At 44.1% G+C, this 25,827-nt stretch overlaps 1 protein-coding gene and 1 pseudogene across 3 annotated transcripts in view; both read left to right on the top strand.

Moving 5' to 3' along the window:
- The window catches only part of LOC123856081 (zinc finger protein 420-like), a 111,394-nt gene extending 87,509 nt beyond the window's left edge, over positions 1 to 23,885 (top strand). Inside the window, exon 7 of one of the 3 annotated variants that reach the window (XM_064581743.1) lies at positions 22,436 to 23,885. In XM_064581743.1, the coding sequence (XP_064437813.1) occupies positions 22,436 to 22,541 (106 nt within the window). In that variant the 3' untranslated portion in view covers positions 22,542 to 23,885. The remainder of the gene's footprint in view (positions 1 to 22,435) is intronic. The other 2 variants (XM_054511599.2, XM_054511604.2) reach the window with 2 other exon arrangements.
- On the top strand, positions 671 to 7,147 carry LOC123840857 (nuclear transcription factor Y subunit beta-like; annotated as a pseudogene).
- Positions 23,886 to 25,827: the final 1,942 nt, after the last annotated feature.

The following is a 25,827-nucleotide window of genomic DNA, read 5'->3' as shown; positions in this document are numbered from 1 at the left end:
AAGGTCTCAAATACACAACCTAACCCTACACCTAAAGGAGCTGGAGAAAGAACAGCAAATAAAGCCTAAACCCAGCAGGAGAAGAGAAATGATAAAGATCAGAGCAGAAATCAATGAAATAGAAACCAAAAGAACAGTAGAACAGATAAACAAAACTAAGAGCTGGTTCTTTGAAAGAATTAACAAGATTGATAAACCCCTGGCCAGACTTACCAAAAGAAATGACCCAAATGAACCAAAATCATGAATGAAAGAGGAGAGATCACAACCAACACCAAAGAAATACAAACAATTATAAGAACATATTATGAGCAACTATATACCAGCAAGTTAGATAACCTGGAAGAAATGGATGCATTCCTAGAGATGTATCAACTACCAAAACTGAACCAGGAAGAAATAGAAAACCTGAACAGACCTATAACCACTAAGGAAATTGAAGCAGTCATCAAAAATCTCCCAACAAACAAAAGCCCAGGGCCAGATGGCTTCCCAGGGGGATTCTAAAACATTTAAAGAATTAATACCTATTCTTCTGAAACTGTTCCAAAAAATAGAAATGGAAGGAAAACTTCCATACTGGTTTTATGAGGCCACCATTACCTTGATCCCAAAACTAGAAAAAGACCACATCAAAAAGGAGAATTACAGACCAATATCCTTGATGAACATGGATGCAAAAATTCTCACCAAAATACTAGGCAATAGTATACAACGGTACATTAAAAGGATTATTCACCACGACCAAGTGGGATTTATCCCTGGGCTGCAAGGTTGGTTCAACATCTGTAAATCAATGTGATACAATACATTACTAAAAGAACGAACAAGAACCATATGAGCCTCTCCATAAATGCAGAAAAAGCATTTGACAAAGTACAGCATCCTTTCTTGATCAAAACTCTGAAGAGTATAGGGATGGAAGGTAAATACCTCAATATCATTAAAGCCATCTATGAAAAACCCACAGTGAATATCATTCTCAATGGGGAAAAACAAAGCTTTCCTCCTAAGATCAGGAACATAGCAGGGATGTCCACTATCACCACGGCTATTCAACATAGTATTAGAAGTCTTAGCCACAGCAATCAGAAAACAAAAAGAAATAAAAGGCATCCAAATCAGCAAAGAAGTCGTCAAACTCTCACTCTTTGCAGATGATATGATACTTTATGTGGAAAACCCAAAAGACTCCACCCCAAAACTGCTAGAACTCATACAGGAATTCAGTCAAGTGGCAGGATATAAAATCAATGCACAGAAATCAGTGGTATTCCCATACACCAACAAGACAGAAGAAATTAAAGAGTCAATCCCATTTACAATTGCACCCAAAACCATAAGATACCTAGGAATAAATCTAACCAAAGAGGCAAAGAATCTGTACTCAAAAAACTATAAAATATTCATGAAAGAAATTGAGGAAGACACAAAGAAATGGAAAAACGTTCCATGCTCATGGATTGGAAGAACAAATATTGTGAAGATGTCAATGCTACCTAGAGCAATCTACACATTCAATGCAATCCCTATCAAAATACCATCCACTTTTTTCAAAGAAATGGAACAAATAATCCTAAAATTTGTATGGAACCAGAAAAGACCCCGAATAGCCAGAGGAATGTTGAAAAAGCAAAGCAAAGCTGGCGGCATCACAATTCCAGACTTCCAGCTCTATTACAGAGCTGTCATCATCAAGACAGTATGGTACTGGCACAAAAACAGACACATAGATCAATGGAACAGAATAGAGAGCCCAGAAATGGACCCTCAACTCTATGGTCAATTAATCTTTGACAAAGCAGGAAAAAATGTCCAATGGAAAAAAGTCTCTTCAACAAATGTGTTGGGAAAATTGGACAGCCACATGCAGAAGAATGAAACTGGACCATTTCCTTACACCACACACAAAAATAGACTCAAATGGTTGAAAGACCTCAATGTGAGACAGGAGTCCATCAAAATCCTAGAGGAGAACACAGGCAACAACCTCTTCGACCTCAGCCACAGCAAATTCTTCCTAGAAATACCACCAAAGGCAAGGGAAGCAAGGGCAAAAATGAACTACTGGTGTTCATCAAGATAAAAAGCTTTTCACAGCAAAAGAAACAGTCAACAAAACCAAAAGACAACTGACAGAATGGGAGAAGATATTTGCAAATGACGTTATCAGATAAAGGGCTAGTATCCAAAATCTATAAAGAACTTATCAAACTCAACACCCAAAGAACAAATGATCCAATCAAGAAATGGGCAGAAAACATGAACAGACATTTCTCCAAAGAAGACATCCAACTGGCCAACAGTCACATGAGAAAGTGCTCAACATCGCTTAGCATCAGAGAAATCCAAATCAAAACCTCAATGAGATACCTCACACCAGTCAGAATGGCTAAAATAAACAAGTCAGGAATCGACAGATGTTGGTGGGGATGCAGAGAAAGGGGAACCCTCCTACACTGTTGGTAAGAATGCAAGTTGGTGCAGCCATTCTGGAAAACAGTATGGAGGTTCCTCAAAAAGTTTAACATAGAGCTACCATACAATCCAGCAATTGCACTACTGGGTATTTACCCCAAAGATACAAATGTAGGGATCCGAAGGGGCACCTGCACCCGACATTTATAGCAGCAATGTCCACAATAGCAAACTGTGGAAAGAGCCAAGATGTCCATTGACAGATGAATGGATAAAGAAGATGTGGTATCTATATACAATGGAATATTATGCAGCTATCAAAAGGAATGAGATCTTGCCATTTGCAATAATGTGGATGGAACTGGAGGATATTATGCTAAGCGAAATAAGTCAATCAGTGAAAGACATGTATCATATAATCTCACGGATATGAGGAATTCTTATTCTCAGGAAACAGGGTTGCTGGAGTGGTGGGGGGTGGGAGGAATGGGGTGGCTGGATGATAGACATTGGGGAGGGTATGTGCTATGGTGAGCACTGAATCGTGCAAGACTGTTGAATCACACATCTGTACCTCTGAAACAATACATTATGTTAAAAAAAAAGTTAGCAGGAGGGGAAAAATTGGGGGGGGGGAACAGGAGGGGGAGACGAACCATGAGATGATGGACTCAAAAACAAACTGAGGGTTCTAGAGGGGAGGGGGTAGGAGGATGGGTTAGCCTGGTGATGGGTATTAAAGAGGGCACGTTCTGCATGGAACACTGGGTGTTATACACAAACAATGAATCATGGAACACTACATCAAAACCTGATGTAGTGAATGGTGATTAACATAACAATAAAAATTTTTTAAAAAGAAGTGTATGTCCATGACATGAGCGTGGAGAAGAGAAAAACCTATGGGACAATAGGCTGACTGCCAGAACCACCGCTCCCAGAAGTCAAATATATCAACTACACAAAAGTGAGAGCTCTCCCTGTTCAGTGCAAACTGATGGGATGTGGGACAGGAGCCAATGGTCAAGAAAGAATTTCTAAGATGTTTTTGATGTGAAATGTTGGGGTTCAGGAGTGAATGATGAAGAAAATCATTGAGAGGTCTTTGGTGCAAAAAACATGGTATTATTAAAACACAGGGATAGGACCCGTGGGAAGAAAGAGCTGTACTGGGTTTGTGAGCAGTGAGGGATGATAGGATTTCAAGTGGGGAGGGGGTGAGGGAAAACAGAAGTCTTTAATGAATTTGGAAGCAAGGTTTCCAGGATCTTGAAGGACTAGCTGGTATGATGATGAGGTCACTTACTACTATCTAGTAAAACCTCAGTCATGGAACCTTCAGATCTCTCTCAGTGGGCCATATGCTTAGGGGATGATTACCAACATATATCTGGGGGGAGAGGGGGTAGAGAAAAAAAGTTTCCAGAGGGATTATCCTATGTTAAAGGGGACTTACAGGATCCTAGAGGTCTGGCCACTGTCAAGCTAAGGTTGCTTTTGGCCTCCAACAAAACATTAACATTGCCACAGGTGTGGATTCCTCGAGGAACGTCACGCCGTGCCTGTCTCAAGAATTTGTCAATGGGCTGCAAGTCAAAGGAAATTTAATTTTATCCACACTTCTTGATTTTGTTCTCCTCGTCAGAAACTACAAGAAAGGGGCGTCTGGGTGGCTCACTTAACTGTCCGCCTTCAGGTCAGATCACGATCCCAGGGCTCTGGGATGGAGCCCCACACCTGACTCCCTGGTCACCCTCCACCACGGTGCATTTGCTCTCTTGATCAAATAATAAGTGTAATATTTCAAAAAGAAAAGGAGCCCCGGCGCCCGCCCCGTCCCGACCCCAGTGCTGCCATGGCCGGGGCCACTGCCCGCTCTCCTGCGGGGCGCCCGGGGAGCCGGCGCGGGGCCGCTTTGTGCGGCCCAGGCGAGGGGTGGCGGGACGCGGGCCAGGCCACCTCCCGCTCGCCTGGGGCCGAGGCGGGGGCGACGGGACACCGTCGGACCCCTCTCGGCGGCGCCCCAGCCTGCTCCATCTTGTGCGGAGAGCCGGGCTGGGAACACTGGCCCAGACCCAGTCCCAACCCTGCGCCCTTGGCCCGGCTGCTGCGCTGGGCCCCCGGGGGACAGCGCCATCCAGCCGCGGGCAGGGGGCAGGGCCGGGCCGGGCAGCTGTCTGTCCCGGCGGCCCGGGAGGGTGGGTGGGTGGCTGGCAGGGGTTGGGCGAGGGCCGGGGGCCTGGCCGGGCGAGTCGGGGGATGCGCGCCAGGGTTGGCCGGCCGCCGATCGGGGCGGTGGGGCCGGGGCCAGCCCGCGTACCCGCATGGGGAGGGCAGCGAGGTGCCCGGGAGGAAGGACTGGACTCGGTTTACTCCGCAGTCCGGCTTACACGTAAAGGATGCATCCATCTGGCGGCTTGCGGTCCCTGGACTTGCCTCCAAGGCTGAAGTTGGGCGAACATTAGACCCCTTTTTATTTTTATTTAAAAATTTTTTTAAGATTTTATTTATTTGCAAGCGAGAGAATGAGAGACAGAGAGCATGAGAGGGAGGAGGGTCAGAGGGAGAAGCAGACTCCCCGCCAAGCAGGGAACCTGATGTGGGGCTCAGCCCCAAGACCCTGGGATCATGACGTGAGCCCAAAGCAGACACTTAACTGAGCCACCCAGGTGCCTAGGATGTTGGATTTTATTTTTTTTTAATTTTTAATTTTTTTTTTAAATTTGAGAGAGAGAATGAGAGAGAGAGAGAGCACATGAGAGGGGGGAGGGTCAGAGGGAGAAGCAGGCTCCCCGCCGAGCAGGGAGCCCGATGTGGGACTCGATCCCGGGACTCCAGGATCATGACCTGAGCCGAAGGCAGTCGCTTAACCAACTGAGCCACCCAGGCGCCCGACAAAAAATAATTTTTAAAATGAGCCAAGAATGAAGACCACATATCACAGAAGAAATAATCCAAAAAAGCAACAAAGGGACAAGAATCTGAACAAGTGATTGGGAAAATGCAAAATAAAATAAGGCAAGAGAATATTGGTTCATACAGACCGTGGAAAATATGCAATTTGATAACATAATAACAAGTGTTGACAAGCTGAGGAGCACTGGATGTTCTTACATAACGCTTTCTATCAACCAGGCACTCTTCTAGATGCTTTGTCTAGATTAATTCATTTTATTTTATTTTATTTTTTATTTTAAAGATTTTATTTATTTGAGAGAGAGAGTGAGAGAGAGCATATGAGAGGGGGGAGGGTCAGAGGGAGAAGCAGACTCCCTGCCGAGCAGGGAGCCCGATGCGGGACTCGATCCCGGGACTCCAGGATCATGACCTGAGCCGAAGGCAGTCGCTTAACCAACTGAGCCACCCAGGCGCCCGACAAAAAGTAATTTTTAAAATGAGCCAAGAATGAAGACCACATATCACAGAAGAAATAATCCAAAAAAGCAACAAAGGGACAAGAATCTGAACAAGTGATTGGGAAAATGCAAAATAAAACAAGGCAAAAGAATATTGGTTCATACAGACCGTGGAAAATATGCAATTTGATAACATAATAACAAGTGTTGGCAAGCTGAGGAGCACTGGATGTTCTTACATAACGCTTTCTATCAACCAGCCACTCTTCTAGATGCTTTGTCTAGATTAATTGAATTCATTTTATTTTATTTTATTTTTTATTTTAAAGATTTTATTTGAGAGAGAGAGAGTGAGAGAGCATATGAGAGGGGGGGAAGGGTCAGAGGGAGAAGCAGACTCCCTGCTGAGCAGGGAGCCTGACGTGGGACTCGATCCCGGGACTCCAGGATCATGACCTGAGCCGAAGGCAGTCGCCTAACCAACTGAGCCACCCAGGCGCCCTGATTAGACCCCTTTTTAGAAAGGTGTTCCTGAGCACCACTGACAACACGGTTCTGACAGTATTTCACGACCACAGATGGCGACAGTGCTCTAACTAGGCATCTCTGCGGACTACATGGGAGGAAACCACCATGGGATACAGCCTCCTGATGATACGGAGGACGGCATGAATGATCACGAAGACGTTTACAAATGATTCCAGCGAAAGTTTGAGAGCAAGAGCTCGGTCTTCCAATTGCAAATGTAGCAAGGATAATGAAAAATGTCATACGTCAAACGTGAAAGACCGTGAAAGATGCCAAAGGCCGTGTTCAACAATGTGAGTTCATCAGCTTTCTAACATCGGAAGTGAAAAATGCCATCAAGACAAATGGAGGACAATCAAAGAAGATAGTCTTTGCCACACTGACCTTAGGTTTTGACAGTTATGTCGAACCTCTAAAATTATACCTTCAGAATTTCAGAGAGGCTCTGAAAGGAGAGAAAGGAATTTGGGGAAGAGTTACAGCTACACATGGACTAAGTGAAGCGCTTAGAGGAGGCATTTACCAGCCAGTTACCAGCTGGCTTAACAATGCAGAGGATCAAAAACAAAGCCTTACGGTTCATACAATGTCCTATCAACAGACTTCTGGTGTTCAACAAATGCACTTTTCAGGATCTGAAAAAACGGTGGCATGGGGAGTGGAGAGAAGCAAAGGAGTCTGTACGATTCTGGAAACAGACATTAGAAAGAAGTGACTGGGGAAAATGAGGTTTCTTTGTATATTAAATAGAGGTAATGTAGCTTCCCAATGCTTGACTGAGGTGTTAATTCTGACTTAAGAATCTTTCATGAATGATTTTAAAGAAAAATTTGGATTTTAAATATTTTATTTAACAGAGACATAGCGAGAGCAGGAACACAAGCAGGGGGAGTGGGAGAAGGAGAAGCAGGCTTCCCGCTGAGCAGGGAGCCTGATGCGGGGCCCCATCCCAGGACTCTGGGATCATGACCCGAGCCGAAGGCAGACGCTTAACGACTGAGCCACCCAGGCGCCCCAGAAAAATTTGGATTTTAAAGGTATTAAAATATTTTTGTTTTGTACGAGAGTTTGTTGCTCTGTAGGACTCCTGTATGAATTGCATTGTATATTGCAATATATTACTGTCAGATTTGAACAGTTTCTTATTTTCATGTTGAATCAGGTTACTTTTGTAATTCAGCTCAACTGCTGGGTTAATTCATGGTATTTGCCCTTTTAATGAAATATAAGGGTAGAGGGGCACCTGGGTGGCTCAGTCATTAAGCGTGTGCCTTTGGCTCAGGTCATGATCCCGGGGTCCTGGGATCGAGCCCCGCATCGGACTCCCTGCTCAGCGGGGAGCCTGCTTCTCCCTCCCCCACTCCCCCTGCTTGTGTTCCCTCTCTGTGTCTCTGTCAAATAAACAAAATCTTTAAAAAATATATATAAGGGTAGAGTTCGGGGAGAAAAAAAAAAGTAAGCGAGAAACAGAAAGGGAAAGAGAAAAAGAGAAAAGAAAAAAACTCCAAGCAAAAGAAACTCAGGAGTAAAAAGCTTCCATTTGAAATGTGATGGTTTCTGCATATCGCTCAGTACATCTAAGGTCCGTGCAAATGTAAGAGGGAAAATATGAACACTACAGGGGAGGAATCTTGCAGAGAGCACCAAGGCAATGAAAGAAATTAACACCAGGTGTATGGAAACAAATGTTATCAGTGCTTAAGGCACACCGAAGGACAAACTATCACTGGTGTTTTCTTGTGATCTGAAAACAGTAATTCAGAATATAAATATAATTACGAAAATACAGTGGATATAAACACAGTTCAATTACATATAGTTTCTGTGGAAAGGAATGGAGAAAGGGCCCACAGCAACCCCTTGGCTGAGTCCAGACAGGCCCAACAGGGGACCCACCTCACAAAAGCCATAGGCTGGGTGCCTGGGTGGCTCAGTCGGTTAAGCGACTGCCTTCGGCTCAGGTCATGATCCTGGAGTCCCGGGATCAAGTCCCGCATTGGGCTCCCTGCTCGGCGGGGGGTCTGCTTTTCCCTCTGACCCTCCCCCCTCTCGTGCTGTCTCTCATTCTCTCTCTCGCAAATAAATAAATCTTTAAAAAAAGCCATAGGCCCTAACTAACCAATTCTGACAACCAGGTACAGTCACCAAAAAAGGGAAAACTCCCTAAGTCCCCATAACTCACCTTCCCCCTTTACACACAGCCCCCACCCCCTACTATCTCCTTGCAGACAGCCTCTCTGCTGACCTGCATGCTGCTCTCTTGGAGTGTATTCAATAAACTTCTAAGAACTTTGTTCTGCCACAGGTGAATTCTTTTCAGTGCCCACTTAACTGGCTTCCACCCAATCATCGACCCACATTTGGGGTCCCCATCTGATGCTCAGAGACACCACATTTAGACACCAGTTTCCATGTACTGTTAATACCTAGTATATGCTTTTACTTAAATTTCTATATTTAAAGAATTATTTAGGGCGCCTGGGTGGCTCATTCGTTAAGCGTCTGACTTTGGCTCAGGTCATGATCCCAGGGTCCTGGGATCGAGTCCCACATCAAGTCCCACATCGGGCTCCCTGCTCAGCAGGAAGCCTGCTTCTCCCTCTCCCACTCCCCCTGCTTGTGTTCCTGCTCTATGTCTCTGTCAAATAAATAAGATCTTTAAAAAAAAAAAAGATTTATATTTTAGGAGGACGGGAGGGGCAGAAGTAGAGGGAGAGAATCTCAGACTCCCCTCTGAGCAGGGAACCAAAAGTGGGGCTCCTTCTAGGACCCTGAGATCATGACCTGAGCTGAAATCAAAGGTCCAGTGTTTAACACACTGAGCCACCCTGGTGAAACTCTAGTGTATTTTACATAGAACATCTTTTTCACATTATAAAGAACAAGACTCCAAACCCCTCCCTCCATTTTTTAATCTGAGAAACTTCCGAGTTATTCTGGATGTTATATCCATCATTTTTATTTGAGCATTTTCTTACTCCTGGGCTACAGACCTGATAAAGCATTTAGACGGGACCTAAATTAGAAATGTTCCCCTCAGGGGCGCCTGGGTGGCTCAGTCGTTAAGCGTCTGCCTTCGGCTCAGGTCATGATCCCAGGGTCCTGGGATCGAGCCCCGCATCGGGCACCCTGCTCGGCGGGAAGCCTGCTTCTCCCTCTCCCACTCCCCTGCTTGTGTTCCCTCTCTCGCTGTGTCTCTGTCAAATAAATAAATAAAATCTTTAAAAAAAAAAAAGAAAGAAATGTTCCCCTCAGACGAACCATGAGAGATGATGGACTCTGAAAAACAAACAGGGTTCTAGAGGGGAGGGGGGTGGGAGGATGGGTTAGCCTGGTGGTGGGTATTGAGGAGGGCACATTCCGCATGGAGCACTGGGTGTTATGCACAAACAATGATTCATGGAACACTTCATCTAAAACTAATGATGTAATGTATGGGGATTAACATAAGAATAAAAAAAAAAATGAAATGTTCCCCTCACCACCCCCACCCCAGATATCCCAGGACCAGATCTGATCAGCAATAGGACTCTTGGACTCAATACCTTCCCCTCTGGATTTGTCACCAAAGGAATATTTTCAATACATGCAGGACTTTAATTCAAAGTGACAACTGCTGATGGCCTTTTGGAACCCAGGTTGCAAAGGGAGAGAACGCTCTGGGATATAGGATAGAAGTGTTCTAAAGACCTAGCCTGTAGTATCATTTCTGAAAACAAATACCACATTCATGAAAACATATGCCAGAAACTTCAGAACTAGAGGAATCAACATTTGCAATTTCTAAATGCAAGGAATTTCAGGAGAAAAACATGACATGGCCTCTGACTTAGGACACCAGGCTTACCTGAGAACTGGCCATTTCTTCTTTCACCTTGTCCTCTGGATTTCTTTCTCACAAGGCATTTGTCGAGAAATCACAGCTCCATCAGGAAAAAAAACGCCCCTAAAGCCACCAACAGAATCTCTTCACCTGTAAACTGTTCACCTGAAGGCAGGACCCTGAAATTCAGATAGACCTAACATCCTAGTCCTTTGCATCAGGAGCTTTTCAGAAACTGTGAGTTCCTACTTGAAGACCAGTCCCTGACTTTTCCTTCCCTACTTTCAAGAGGCCTCCCCTCCCACAGGCGCCCACAAGTTCTACAGCCTAGAAGCCGAGTGCTGCCCGGACCTGACCCTCCCAGCCTCACGTCCCAGAGACCCTGTTACCTCTCCTTGAGCCAGAGCCTGCTCTCCACGCTCATAAAATAACCTGAAGCCCTCGTGCTTAACCCTGACCTCACTTAGAATCACCTGGAGCCCTTAATGAACACGACACTGTTGTTTTCGACCAATTCAATTGACAAAATCTGAGGGGGAGGGCACCAGATAGGATCCTTTTTGAAACTCTACACCTGATCCTACTGGGAAGCATTTGGGGAGGTGACAAGGCAAAGCACGGTGACCAGGGCTGTGGTTGTGAGCAGATTTAGATCCATGCCTTCTCCACTGCTCAGAGTTACTGGGATGACACATTCTCCCTCTTTCTGCTACACAGAGGGAGGAACCTTACAAATGGAGCTTTCCGGAGCGCCTGGGTGGCTCAGTCGGTTAAGCGACTGCCTTCAGCTCAGGTCATGATCCTGGAGTCCCGGGATCGAGCCCCGCATCAGGCTCCCTGCTCAGCGGGGAGTCTGCTTCTCCCTCTGATCCTCTTCCCTCTCATGCTCTCTCTCTCTCATTCTCTCTCTCTCAAATAAATAAATAAATAAATAAAATCTTTAAAAAAAAAAACAAAAGGAGCTTTCCCTTATAAATGCAAATGTCCCTTTCAAAAGTAGACACAGGATTTCAGAGCTTTTCCTTCATCTGGTGTTTCTTTAAAACACCAGCCTAGGGCGCCTGGGTGGCTCAGTTGGTTAAGCGACTGCCTTAGGCTCAGGTCATGATCCTGGAGTCCTGGGATTGAGTCCCACATCAGGCTCCCTGCTCAGCGGGGAGTCTGCTTCTCCCTCTGACCCTCCCCACTCTCATGCTCTATCTCATTCTCTCTCTCAAATAAATAAATAAAATCTTAAAAAAAAAAATTCCACTTTATTAAAAAAATAATAAAAAATAAAACACCAGCCTAAAATAATCCTTAGACCAAAGAGACACATTTTAGGGTGACAAAAAGCTCCCCTTTTGTAGGTAAATGTTTCTATCTGACACACATTTTTCCAAACTTAATGTACTTTTTACACTCCCATCAGAGATTTGAGAATTTTTTTTTTTTTAATTTTATTTGATAGAGACACAGCAAGAGAGGGAACACAAGCAGGAGTGGGACAGGGAGAAGCAGGCCTTGCGCTGAGCAGGGAGCTCAATGCGGAGCTCGATCCCAGGACCCCGTGATCATGCCCTGAACCAAAGGCAGATGCTTAACGACTGAGCCACCCAGGTGCCCCAGATATGCGAATTCTAATTCCTCAACATTCTCACTGAAAACTGGTGTTATCCTTTTTATTTTAGCCATTCCAGAAAATACTGAGTGGTTTCTTATTGTAAAATATGAAGTGGTCTTCCTATAATTGTCCTGGTGACTGAAATGGAAACCACTTAAAAGAATCAAGTGGAACAAAAGTCAAATGGCTGCATTAATCCTTCAGTGAGACTCCATTTCAAAGATTAAGGGGTACACATACCTGATGAGTACTGAGTGAGGTATAGACCTGTGGAATCACTATATTCTACACCTGAAACCAAAAACACTTTGTGTTAACTGGAATGAAAATAAATCATTAAAAAGTCGGAGAACCTGGGGGGCAGGGTTAGATTGGCAGCTGACTCTTTATGCGGCTGAGGTCAAGATCTCAGGGTTGTTAGAAGGAGCCCAGGGATTGGCTCTGGCCCCAGTGTGGAGTCTGCCTAAAACTGTCTCCCTTTGTCGCTCCCCTCCCCCAACACCGCCAGTAACAGGTGCACTCTTTCATAACCATTTTTAAAAAGCAATTGTTCTATTTTAAGGGTACAAAATAAAATCTAGAATTAAACTGTCATAAGCCAAAAAAAAAAAAAATTAAAAAGTTAGTTTCAGGGACTATATATATCAAAAACTTAGCATGAAGAACACTAGGAAGGAAAAAAATAACTTGAGTATGGTGCCTTCAGTCTGCAGTGGGAGAAATAAGGCATCTGACTGGGAAGACCTCTCTTGCTAAATAACGTGGCATGTGAAGACAATACAGAAAAGTCTTGTTACTTGGTTGGAGTTTCATCATAAACTCATTTTGGTGAGGACTGGTCTTCTTCTGGTTTTAATGGGTCACAGAATCTGAGAAGCTTTGTGGTTCTCCTTCTCTGCGTGTGTACTTGCCGTTGTTTCTTGGCTGGCAATGGGAATGGGTGTTTCTGATCTACCTCCCAACTGGCAGCTCATTAACCTGCATGTTAAAAAAAAATCACTTGAGATTCAGTTATGGCTCTACTAAAAGAAAGGTGATTTTCTTTTGTAATACTGCATGGCCAGAATACGCTTTAGTATCAGAAGCACAGCTTGCAGGCCTGTGGAACAGACCCATCTGCCTCTTAGAAACTTAAAATTCTTCCCAATGTGGTCCATTTAAATGCTTGATGCATTCTTTTTTTTTTTTTAAGATTTTATTTATTTATTTGAGAAAGAGAATGAGATAGAGAGAGCATGAGAGAGGGGAGGGTCAGAGGGAGAAGCAGACTCCCCGCCGAGCAGGGAGCCCGACGCGGGACTCGATCCCAGGACTCCAGGATCATGACCTGAGCCGAAGGCAGTCGCTTAACCAACTGAGCCACCCAGGCGCCCTGCTTGATGCATTCTTGCAATGAGATTCTAAATGAATCCAAATACAAAAAGGACATTAGCTCCCCTCCCTAGAGGGTGAGAGAGTCAACTCCAGCACCCAGAGATTCCCATTCACAGTACAAATGATTTAGTTGCTCCATCACGGGAAGCATAGAAGAATCAGCCACTTAGCGGGCTGAGCACTTTGAATGTAGCCAGGCTAAGTCCAGAGAAAACCAAGACAGGAAAAACAGTAAGATGACTAATTAGCACATTCATTCAGAGCTGAAACATATGATAGCATAAACATCACGACTAGTCACTGAGAGTTTCTGAATTTGGGAGGAAGCAGGAAGGGAGAAAAGATAAATATTTCCACTTGTTTGCAAAGGTATATTTTGTACAACTGCTGCAAGTCAGTCCACCAAAGACAAAAAGTTTCAATTTGTAAAACACAAAATACTTTTTAAGGTTTTTCTTTACACTCCACTTAACTAACAAAGTAATATTTGATTTAGCTGCACAATAGTGATTGTACAATTCCATAGAACATTCCATGCTCATCACAGAGGCAGTCCTTAAAACCCACTTACTTAATGCACCCACCTACCCATGTCCACTCCGGCAACCATCAGCTTGTTCTCTAAAGTTAAGGAGTCTGTTTCTTGGTTTGCTTGCCATTTCTTTTTTCTTTCCCGTTGGTCACTTTTTTGGTTTTTGAATTCCAAACATGAGTGAAATCATACAATACTTCTCTTTCTCTGACTTATTTCATTTGGCAGAATACTCTCTGGCTCCATCTATGTTGTGGCAAATGGCAAGATTTCATTCCTTTTAGGGTGATAAATATTCCTGTTTAGATAGATAGATGGATAGATAGATTTCCTTATTCACTGAGGAGTCAATGAACACTTGGGCTAGACTGAAGCAGTGTACCTCAAGTGTATACTTCATAGACACATCAAAACACCACCTCAATGCATAAAGTGGGGCACATACTTTAATTTGGGGCCATGGTGCAATGCTTTAGATTCCCAAGGCTAAGTCCAGAATATGCCATTCCAGCTAAAACAGGTTTAGGGAAGTTCTGTGGGAGTCTTCTCTAAAGGACATGGAGGGAAAGCATTGGGAGAAAGGAGAGATGGTGACTCACAAGGACGGATTGCCGATGGGATACCAGAAGTTCCATTAACTTGTGACTCTGCAGCGTGTTGTCCAGGGAATGCGCTGGCGAGAAGGGCTCCTGTCAGTGCAAGGCCCCTGCAAAACTACTGCCTACACAAAGTGGAAGCCAAATAACACTATCATGGAGTATGTGAGCTAAAACATCAACAACACCTCTTATGTTACATACCTCTGTAATGTACCCATAATAATATCATAGTATTCACGAAGAGGACAAAATCGTATAATAGACTAGGGGAGGGCGCCTGGGTGGCTCAGTTGGTTAAGCGACTGCCTTCGGCTCAGGCCATGATCCTGGAGTCCCGGGATCGAGTCCCGCATCGGGCTCCCTGCTCGGCAGGGAGTCGGCTTCTCTCTCTGACCCTCCCCCCTCTCATGTGCTGTCTCTCATTCTCTCTCTCTCAAATAAATAAATAAAATCTTAAAAAAAAAAAAAAAAAGAAAACTATGCATGACCAAAATGTAAACCCAATGAGACAGAAAGTATAACATCCATGAACAAGAAACTGGGAGCTGAAGAGTACAATTACTGAATTTAAAAATACACAGGGATCAGCAACACTCTTGATGAAGCAGAACAAAGAATCAGACCTCTTAAAGACACCTTTGCTAAATTCTCTACTGAGAGGAGCCAAGAAATATGTGAAAAGGTTGGACTCTAAGGGATTCATGGGACACTGACAAGTGGTCCAGTATGCACATTAAGGGGACCTCATAAGGAGAGGAGAGTGACCTATGTGGAAAAAAGAGACAAATTCAAGCTCAGTAAATTCTAGGTAGGATACATGTCAAGACACGAACCCAGTGACACGTTGTAATTACCCGAGCAAATACAGGGGAAGAGAGACTTTTGAAAAAGCATGACAAATGCAACTCGTCTTGTACAAGAGAGCGCCTAGGAAATTAGTAGTGGGATTCTCAGCAGAGCCAATAGGAAGAGGGGCATGGCGTAATGTACTCAGGTACTGAAAGATCAAAAAAGCCACCAAGACTACTTCACCTGGCAAACTGTTTTCCATAGATGTAGAAATGAAGACTTTCCCAAGTAAAATCCCCTCTAAGTTTACCAGTAGACCTGTCCTACAAGAAATGTTAAGGGAACACTGTCTAGATGAAATAAAAGGATTCTACACAGTAACTGAAACCACATGAGAACATAAAGCTCTCTGCTAAACATATTTAGACACTTATACAAACCTGTAGTGTTGTAATTCGATACCATTCCTGTTTATTTCTGCTACAGAATTTTGTTTTAAAAAAGGTATAAAAATCTCAGTGTAGGAAATAAAGGACACAACATAAAAGGGTTTGTGATATCGGTAACAAAGTGGGTACAGGGGTGGACATAGGAAAAAGAGTTTTGTATGCAATTGATAATATGAGTTTTTTTTTTTTTTTAAGATTTTATTTATTTATTTGACAGAGAGAGACACAGCGAGAGCAAGAACACAAGCAGGGGGAGTGGGAGAGGGAGAAGCAGGCTTCCCGCGGAGCAGGGAGCCCGATGTGGGACTCGATCCCAGGACCCTGGAATCATGACCTGAGCCGAAGGCAGACGCTTAACGACTGAGCCACCCAGGCGCCCCGACAATATGAGTTTTATTTTTATTTTTATTTTTTTTTTTTAAAGATTTTATTTATTTTTTTGACAGAGAGAGACATAGCGAGAGCAGGAACACAAGCAGGGGGAGTGGGAGAGGGAGAAGCAGGCTTCCCGCCGAGCAGGGAGCCCGATGTGGGACTCGATCCCAGGACCCTGGAATCATGACCTGAGCCGAAGGCAGAGGCTTAATGACTGAGCCACCCAGGCACCCCGACAATATGAGTTTTAAATGGTTTGTTTTAACTCTAAGTTGTGTTAAGGAATCGCTAAGCTAACCACAATGAAAATACTCACAGAAGACACAAAAGTTAATGAGAAAGGTACCAAGGCCTATCGGGGGCATAACACCACAATTAAGGATAAAATGTAATACCAAAACCTGATACAGAGATATAAAATGTTTCAAAATTACTTTAAATTCAAAAAAGTCTTTCTCTCATGCAAAGAGAATAAAAATTCACCAACAAATACATGATGAAATTAATTCTGTTTTTCACAGCTCGCCTAGACATAGTAAACATTCACTGACCACAGACCAAGGAGACAAATAGTAGGAGTCATAAACACAGTATGTATGTGTGATATACAAATACAAGACAAATACACACAATTTTATGGGAAAAAGCAGAAAGCTCATTCTTTTTTGAGTTATACTCACATGGTCTTGAAATGTACTGCGTTGAGAATTCTCCTCCTAAAACAAAATACACAGGTAAAACCCAATCCACACCTAATTAATGTTGTCAAAAGTCCCAGACAAAAGAGCACATTATTATGGAATTACTGAACCAGAATAAGATAAAATTTAACCCAAGAAATTCTAAATAAAAACTTGATGTATTACATAAAAGAAAAACGTCTATATAACTATAATTTAAACTGTGTTCATATCATGAAAAATAAGCATTTGATTGGCATGTCTTCATTGACCATAAAATTGTAAATGTTCATTAAAATCAATCATTAAAAGCCATAAATGAAAATTTTATGAACACTTAAAAAGGTTGAAAGAAATGTATTTCATTATTAATATATTCCTCCTCCTACACAGAATGTAAGGCTATAATCCACTCTTCAAGACAGAGGACACAAAAAACATCTTCATTTCTAAATAAACAAACATCATGAAAGTTGTAAAATATGCTGACAAGACACTGTATCTGAAATTAATATTTGGGATTAAATTCTGATACATTCTAAGGAAAGCAGAAGAAAAACCTAATCATTAAATTCCCATGAAGCAAAATTACATTACTGAACAAAACGACTTTTGAAATATGGGGGTTTGGGGTGCCTGGGTGGCTCAGTCAGTTAACCGTCTGCCTTCAGCTCAGGTCAGGATCTCAGGGTCCTGGGATCGAGCCCTGCATTGGTCTCCCTTCTCAGCAGGGAGTCTGTTTCTCCCTCTCCTTTTGCCTTTCCCCTGCTCATTCTCTCTCTCTCTTTCTCTGTCTCGCAAAAATAAAATCTTTTAAAATCTAATATCAACTAATTAGAAAGTGAAAACACATACGACAAAGTCACAAGAACTTCATATAAGACAGAATTATAAAATGGTGTGATTATTAAAAAATAAGGTAATCATTGAAACTTTATTAAAGGCTACAAGTTCTGAGTTCTAAATGTGCTAGTTCCACAATAGCATTATTTATGTAGGAATTCTAGGAAACAAATAGAGACATTATATTATTTCATCATTGAGGAATGGAACTCAGAGTGGAAACACTATATTAGTTAATATGAAAAAGAATGAACTTTTGAAGGGAAATAAAAGAGTACATTTTCTCATTTTAGGGAGGTGCTTTGTTATCTGATGAAGTTACTGAGTCTCATTTTTACAAGATTAAGATTAAAGCCTCCGTTACATTGGAAAGCATAAACCAGAAAACATTAGAAATCTGTCTCGGGGGGCGCCTGGGTGGCTCAGTTGGTTGGGTGACTGCCTTCGGCTCAGGTCATGATCCTGGAGTCCCGGGATCGAGTCCCACATCGGGCTCCCTGCTCAGCGGGGAGTCTGCTTCTCCCTCTGACCCTCTTCCCTCTCATGCTCTCTGTCTCTCATTCTCTCTCCCTCAAATAAATAGATAAAATCTTTAAAAAAAAAAAAAAAGAAATCTGTCTCGGGGGGCGCCTGGGTGGCTCAGTTGGTTGGGTGACTGCCTTCGGCTCAGGTCATGATCCTAGGGCCCTGGGATCAAGTCCCACATCGGGCTCCCTGCTCAGCAGGGAGCCTGCTTCTCCCTCTGCCTCTCTCTCTCTCTCTTATGAATAAATAAAATCTTTACCAAAAAAAAAAATAAATAAATAAATAAAATAGAAATCTGTCTCAAGCGTTCCCGGAATTTCTCCACCAAACCCCAATGTGCATACAACTACCCTGACCTACTTCTCCCATGAGGAAAAATAGAATTTACCAAGGGCTTAGCATAGAATTCCTCAGAAATAGGATGATTTTCCCAGGGCCCTCAGAGCTATGGAGAAGCTCTCAGGCTATGGAGGCTCTCCCGCTCCCAGGAGAGTCCCCTGGCCCTCCCTGTGGATGTGATGGACCATCACGGGAGCTGAAGGAGAATCTCTAGAGAATGTAAGAGCATGAGAATGTTGGCTAGCAGATGTCTCTTTGTGAGAGAGAGAGAAATAAAACTGGGCGTCTCCAACTGATTTTCATTCAAGGAGAGCTACTCAAACCACACCTACCTTCCTCCTTCAGATTTAGACCGCCCCTATGTCATCTGCCTCTTTCATTCCCACCTACCTGGATGAAAGGCTACTGTTTCCTTTCTCTTCACATCCCAGAGCTGCTTCTCTTGCTCCAAAAAGATGATCAGGTCTGGCTTTGACAGAATGAGACCTGCTTATGAGGAAAAAGGAAAATGAGTATTGCTGTAGATTCTAACTTTCCATCAGGATTGTGTTCAGTACAGAAGAGAGGATATTGTAGAATTCTAGAACAAGGTTTCCCAAAAGCTGTTGCCCAACAGTCCCTTTAGAGCACACAGGAGGGGCGCCTGGGTGGCTCAGTCGTTAAGTGTCTGCCTTTGGCTCGGGTCATGATCCCAGGGTCCTGGGATCGAGCCCCACATGGGACTCCCTGCTCAGCGGGAAGCCTGCTTCTCCCTCTCCCACTCCCCCTGCTTTTGTTGCTGCTCTCGCTTTCTGTCTCTGTCAAATAAATAAGTAAAATCTTAAAACACACACACACAGAGGAGGCATTTCCAATGTTCACATCCTAATCTCCACTTCCAACTAGTAGACATAAGAACTGGAAATGTCAGTTTAAGATGTGAGCAGTACCATTCTCTGCCACTAAGTATTTAGAATTGCCACTCATCTACGGAAGTGATGATGTTACTTTGAGGAAGGGGAAGCTAAGGCTGAAAAGGAAACACCATGAAGGTGTTTCACTACATCAGAAACCCCTACTTATTTCCCTTTCTGCCTCGATCTGAATTCCAGTCATTCAAAGAGGAATCTTCCAAGAGACAGTCTACACAGGAGGGAAGAAATCCCAGAGTGGGCTTTAGGAAATCTGGAAGGAGTCATCCTCACCCAGGAAGAGGAGGTGTCCGTAGTTCTCTAACATCACATCCCTGTACAATTCCCGCTGAACGAGGTTCAGGCATCCCCACTCCTCCTGGGAGAATTCGATGGCCACATCCCTGAATGTCAGCAGTCCCTGCAATAAATACGACAGTTACCAAGTGGCCACTGGCAGAGTTCACAATGGTCCCTAAGATGAAAGAGGGAGTTAATGTCACCACCCAGAACCAGACCTGACGTTTCCTTCTCTGTGACGTGAGTGCGGAGTCAAAGAAAAACCTATGGGATGGAGGGCTGACTGACTGGAAAGTTTCGCTCCCAGAAGTCAACTCTATCAACTACACAGAGGTTGTGTAGTTGATAGAGTTGATAGAGCGCCCTCCTTGTCAGTGCAAACAGTTGGGATGTGGGAGCGGAACCAATGGTGAAGAAAGAATTCTTGAGACGTTTCTGATGGAAATGTTGGGGTTCAGGAGTGAATGATGGAGAAAGAACTGTTGAGGCAGCTGTGGTGCAAAAAATGTAGTCTTAAAGTTCGGGGAGAGGACCCGACGGTAGAAAGAGCTGAACTGAAGTTGTGAGCAGTGACTGATTATATGCTTTCAAGTGCGGAGGGGGTGAGGGATAGCACAAGGCTCTCAGGAATTTGGAAGCAAGTTTCCAGGACCATGAGGGCCTAGCTGGTGTTATGAGGAGGTCACTTACTGACTAGTAACACTTTAGTCATGAGACCTTCAGGTATTTTTCAGTGGACCATATGCTTGAAGGATGATGGCCACCATCTATTTGGTGGTAGATAGAGGACATTTCCAAAGGGATTTTCCTATGTTCAAGAGGAATGACAGGATCCTGGAGGTCTGGCTATTGTCCAGCTAAGGCTGTTTTTGCTTCCAACAAAACATTAACATGAGGCAGTTGTGAATTCCTGAGAAATGTCATACTCTGCCTATCTCAGGTATTTATCAACGGATTGGAAGTTGAAGGAAATTTAATTTCGTCCACACTTCTTTTGACTTTGTTCTCCTCATCAGAAACTACAAGCAAGGGGCACCTAGATGGCTCAGTTGGCTAAGGGTCTCTCTTCAGCTCAGGTCATGATCCCAGGCTCCTGGCATTGAGCCCTGAGTTCGGCTCCCCACTCAGTGCGGAATCTGCTTCTCCCTCTTCCCCCTTTCCTCACCCATGTGCTCTCGCGCGCTCTCTCTCTCTCTCAAATATGAAAATGTTTTCTGGCGAGAAACTCAGAACAAAGAAGTTTACATCTAAAATGTGATAGTTTCTGCATATTGCTCAGTATATTATGTTCCTTCCAAATGACAAGAGGGAAAATATGAACATTACAGGGGAGGGATCTGGCAGTGACCACCAAGCCAATAAAAGAAGTTAACAGCAGCTGCACGGAAAGGAATTGGTATCAGTCCCTAAGGCACATAAGGACACACCATCACTGGTATTTTCTTGTGGCCTGAAAACAGTAATTCAGAATACAAATCTAATTATGAAAATACAGTGGAGATATATATATACACACAATCCAATCACCTACAGTTTCTGTACAGGCTGCTTTTAGGCAAGCAGGCTTGAGCAAAGGGATGGAGAAAGGGCCCACAGCGACCCCTGGGCTGGGTCCAGACAGGCCCAATGGGGACCCACCTCACAACAGCCATAGGCCCTAACTAACCAATGGGACTCTGACAACCAGGGACATAGACCAAAAAAGGGAAAGTTCCATATGTCGCCATAACTCCTCATCTTCCCCCTTTAAGAAAACCCCCCACCCTTGGGGCGCCTGGGTGGCTCAGTCGTTAAGCATCTGACTTTGGCTCAGGTCATGATCCCAGGGTCCTGGGATGGAGCCCCGCATCGGGCTCCCCACTCCATGGGAAGCCTGCTTCACCCTCTCCCATTCCCCCTGCTTGTGTTCCCTCTCTCGCTGTATCTCTCTCTGTCAAATAAATAAAATCTTAAAAAAAAAAAAAAAGAAAGAAAACCCCCCACCCACTGCTCCTTGCAGCCTATCCTCTGCTCTCCTGCCTGGTGGTCTTTTGCAGTGTATTCAATAAACTTTTATATCCTTTGTTCGGCCTTAGGTGAATTCTTTTCCGTGCCCGCTTGACTGGCTTCCACCCAATCACTGAGCCACGTTTGGGGCTCCCATCTGACTGGCTGAGACACCACAGAGTCCATGTGCTGTAATAGCTAGTTTATTTCATTTTTTTATTTTGATTTTTAAAGATCTATATTTTGTTCTTTTTAAAGATTGTATTTATTGGAACGCCTGGGTGGCTCAGTCAGTTGGGCATCAGCCTTTGGCTCAGGCCATGACCCCAAGATCCTGGAACCACATCCCGCATGGGGAATCCTTGCTCAGCAGGAAGCTTGCTTCACCCTCTGCCTGCACTTCCCCCTGCTTGTGCTCACTCTCTTTTTCTGACAAAGAAATAAAATTAAAAAAAAAAACAAAAAAAGATGTATTTTTTATGTGAAAGAGAGAGAACAAGGAGGCAGAGGGAGAAGCTGGCTCCCCACCCATCGGGGAGCCGGTGTGGTGCTGGATCCCAGAACCCTGGGATCAAGACCTGAGCTCAAGGCAGAAGGCAGACTCTTAACCGATCTAGCCACCCTGGGGCCCAGGACGTTTTTTCTATTTTAGAGGAGATGGGGAGAGGCAGAAGGAGAGGGAGAAAGAAATCTCAAGCTGACTCCCCTCTGAGCACAGCACCAGAAGCGGGATACTGTTCTAGGACCCTGAGATCCCAACCTGAGCTGAAATCAACAGTCCAAGCTTAGCCGACTGAGACAGCCGGGGGAACCTCTAGTGTGTTTGAAAAGAATATCTTTTTCACATTCTAAAGACCAAGACTCTCCCACCCCCTTTTTTAGAATAGAACTTTCCCAGTTATTCTGGACCTCATACCCATCTGGGATGGTATATTGGTGCATTTTCTTACTCCTGGGCTACATAGAGCTGATCAAGCATCCAGACGGGACCTAAATGAGAAATGTTTTCCTTCCCTGATATCCCAGGACCGGACCTCATCAACAACAGGAATCTTGGACTCAACGCCTTCCCCTCTGGATCTGCCACCAAGGGAATATTTTCCAATACTTGCAGGACTTTAAACCAAAGTGACAACTGTTGATGCCCTATTGGAAGCCGGGTTGGAGACACAGGCGAGAAGGCTCTGGGATATAGAGTATTCTGAAGACCTAACCTTGAGTATCACTTCTGAAAAGATCTTAAAAATAGGTGAAAACATAAGGGAGAAACATCAAACTAGAGGAATCAACATTTGCAATTTCTTTCTTTTTTTATTAACACATATGTATTATTTGTTTCAGGGCTACAGGTCTGGGATTCATCAGTCTTACACAATTCACATCGCTCACCATAGCACATACCCTCCCCAGTGTCCATACCCAGCCACCCCATAACATTTGAAATTTCTAAATGCAAGGAATCTGCGGAGAAAAAGATGACACAATCTCTTCTGGGTCACCAGGCTTACCTGAGAACTGGTCATTTCTTCTTTCACCTCGACCTCTAGTTTTCTTTCTCACAAGATGTCTGTGGAGAAATCACAGCCGCATTAGGAGAAAAATCCCCTTAAAATCACCAACAGAGCTTCTCCACCTGAAACTGCTAACCTGCAGGCAAGACTTTGAAATGCAGAAAAGGCCCAGCTTCCTAGTCCTTTGCGTCAGGAGCTATTCAGAAACTGTGAGCACCTACTTGGAGACCAATCCCTGACTTTTCCTTAATGGCTTTCCGGGGGCTGGGTGGGGAGGGAGAATCCCCTCCCGCAGCCCCCACAAATTCAGCTACAGCCTAGGAACCTTGTGCTTCATGAACCTAAGCCTCCCTGACTCATGTGGCAGAGACCCTGTTAACCTCTCCTTGAGCCAAAGCCTGCTCTCAACTCTCATAAAATAACCTGAAGCCCTCGAGTTTAATCCTGGCCTCACTTAGAATTACCTGGAGCCCTTAATGAACACAACACTTGTTTTAACCCAAACCAATGGACAGAATCTGAGGGGGAGGCCACCAGTGATGATCCTTTTTTGAAACTCCACAGGTGATCCTACTGGGAAGTAAATGGGGAGGTGACCATGCAAAGCACAGCCTTGCCTTCTCCACTGATCAGACTTTGTGGAGATTAGCATATTCTCCCTCTTTCTGCTACACAAAGGGAAACTCCTTACAAATGGAGCTTTCCCTTATAAATGCAAATATCTCTTTCAAAAGTAAACACAGGGGGCGCCTGCGTGGCTCAGTCGTTAAGCGTCTGCCTTCGGCTCACATCATGGTCCCAGGGTCGTGGGATCGAGCCCCGCATCCGGCTCCCTCCTCAGCAGGAAGCCTACTTCTCCCTCCTCCACTCCCCCTGCTTGTGTTCCCGCTCTTGCTGTGTCTCTCTCTGTCAAATGAATAAATAAAATCTTTAAAAAAAAAAAAAAGTAAACACAGGATTTCAGAGCTTTTCCTTTATCTGCCTTTTACTTAAAATAACCAGCCTAGGGTGCCTGGGTGGCTCAGCTGGTTGGGCGACTGCCTTCGGCTCAGGTCATGATCCTGGGGTCCTGGGATCGAGTCCTGCATTGGGCTCCCTGCTCAGCAGGGAGTCTGCTTCTCCCTCTGCCCCTCCTCCCTCTCGTGCTCTCTGTTTCTCATTCTCTCTCTCTCAAATAAATAAAATCTTAAAAAATAATAATAAAAAAATAAAATAAAAATAACCAGCCTAAAATAATGCTTAGGCCAAAGAGACATATTTTAGGTTTTCCAAAGTGATTATATTCTTTACCATCTCATCAGCGATATATTAGAATTCTAATTCTCAGCACTCTCAGGTAAATTTGGTATTATCCTTTTTCTTTATTTCACCCATTCTAGAAAACATTGAGTGGTTTCTCACTGTAAAATATGAAGTGTTCTTAAAACAGTTGTCCTGGTGACTGAAATGAAAACCACTGAAAAGCATCAAGTTTAACAAACAAAAAAAAAGCGGCTAGCTTAATGCTTCAGCAAGATGCCATTTCAAAATAAGTAACCTTTCTCTTCTCCTCCACAAACCTCTTCTTCTCACTTCTCAGCCCTTCGTTTCAGGAACCTGGTTCCACCTTGACAACATGATGAACAGGGCTGGCCGCACAGACACAGTTCTTATGGAAACGGGCTAGATCCTGCGTTTCCGTACAAAACCCTAGCCCCTTCCTCTGGGTGAGCTTCCAGTTTTGAAGACCCTGACCTGCTGCAGCATCCTTCGCTGGCAAAGCAATAAAGCTGCTGTTCTGGGCGTCTGGGTGGCTCAGTGGGTTAAGCATCCGCTTTTGGCTCAGGTTGTGCTCCTGGGGTCTTGGGATCGAATCCTGCATTGGGCTACTTTCCCAGCGGGGAGTCTGCTTCTCCCTCTTTGTCTGTCCCTCCTCTCTCTCACTTGTGTGCTCTGTCTCTCTCTCAAATCAATAAATAAAACCTTAAAAAAAAAAAAAAAAGACTACTCTTCCTCTTTATTCCCCACTCTGTGTTCCTGTTATATTTTGGGTCTGAAGCAGGGAGGTCAGTTTATACAACAGAATGAATATTAGGAGAGGAACACATGTTTTCCTCACTCCATTCTCAATTCTTTGGGCTGTCTAATAATTCAAATAATTTTTTTTTTTTTTAAGATTTTATTTATTTATTTGAGACAGAGAGAATGAGAGACAGAGAGCATGAGAGGGAGGAGGGTCAGAGGGAGAAGCAGACTCCCTGCTGAGCAGGGAGCCCGATGCGGGACTCGATCCCGGGACTCCAGGATCATGACCTGAGCCGAAGGCAGTCGCCTAACCAACTGAGCCACCCAGGCGCCCTCAAATAATTTCTAAATTATGGGAACCTGAAAGACATGAGGCTCAAAGACAGGCGATTGAGGCTTCCATGCCACTGTGACTTAAGATGGTGTGGGATTTGCAATTTTGAAAATGGGACATACATTCATAGGAGAATGGAAAGAGGAAATCTACATCAAACAATGCTTTGCCCCTCTAGGCAGGCAACTCTTGATGATATAAAAAGTTAATCTCTGGTATCAGCTTTCTCCCCGATATAGGTCCCCCATCTAATTGATTCTTGGTGTCTATATCATCCTCACAACAGAAGGAAATAATGCCATTGCAGCCACAGAACAACCTAGAAGACATTTTTTTTAAGCCATACTGAAGCCCTGCCTGGGCCCCTCTGGCCATCTTTGTAGTCCTTAAATTTCAGAGTGCGCCTTTAGCCTGTGTGAGTGATGAACGAAACCGACCTTTGTACATTTATACATCATGCATTGTTTCCTAGAAGGACTGGTAAGCATACCTTCTGGCACCACCTATCCCCGAAGCACCCATGCCCAACCTCCAAGTGAGTCGGTCACCTCGCTGGTCACCACCAGTGC

The sequence above is a fragment of the Mirounga angustirostris genome, unplaced genomic scaffold (assembly GCF_029215605.1).
Source record: "Mirounga angustirostris isolate CCGP_5_RB_7025 unplaced genomic scaffold, mMirAng1.0.hap1 SCAF_16, whole genome shotgun sequence".
Taxonomy (NCBI): Eukaryota; Metazoa; Chordata; class Mammalia; order Carnivora; family Phocidae; genus Mirounga; species Mirounga angustirostris.
Note: the sequence above shows the minus strand (reverse complement) of the source record. Positions and strands in the feature narration are given on the sequence as shown.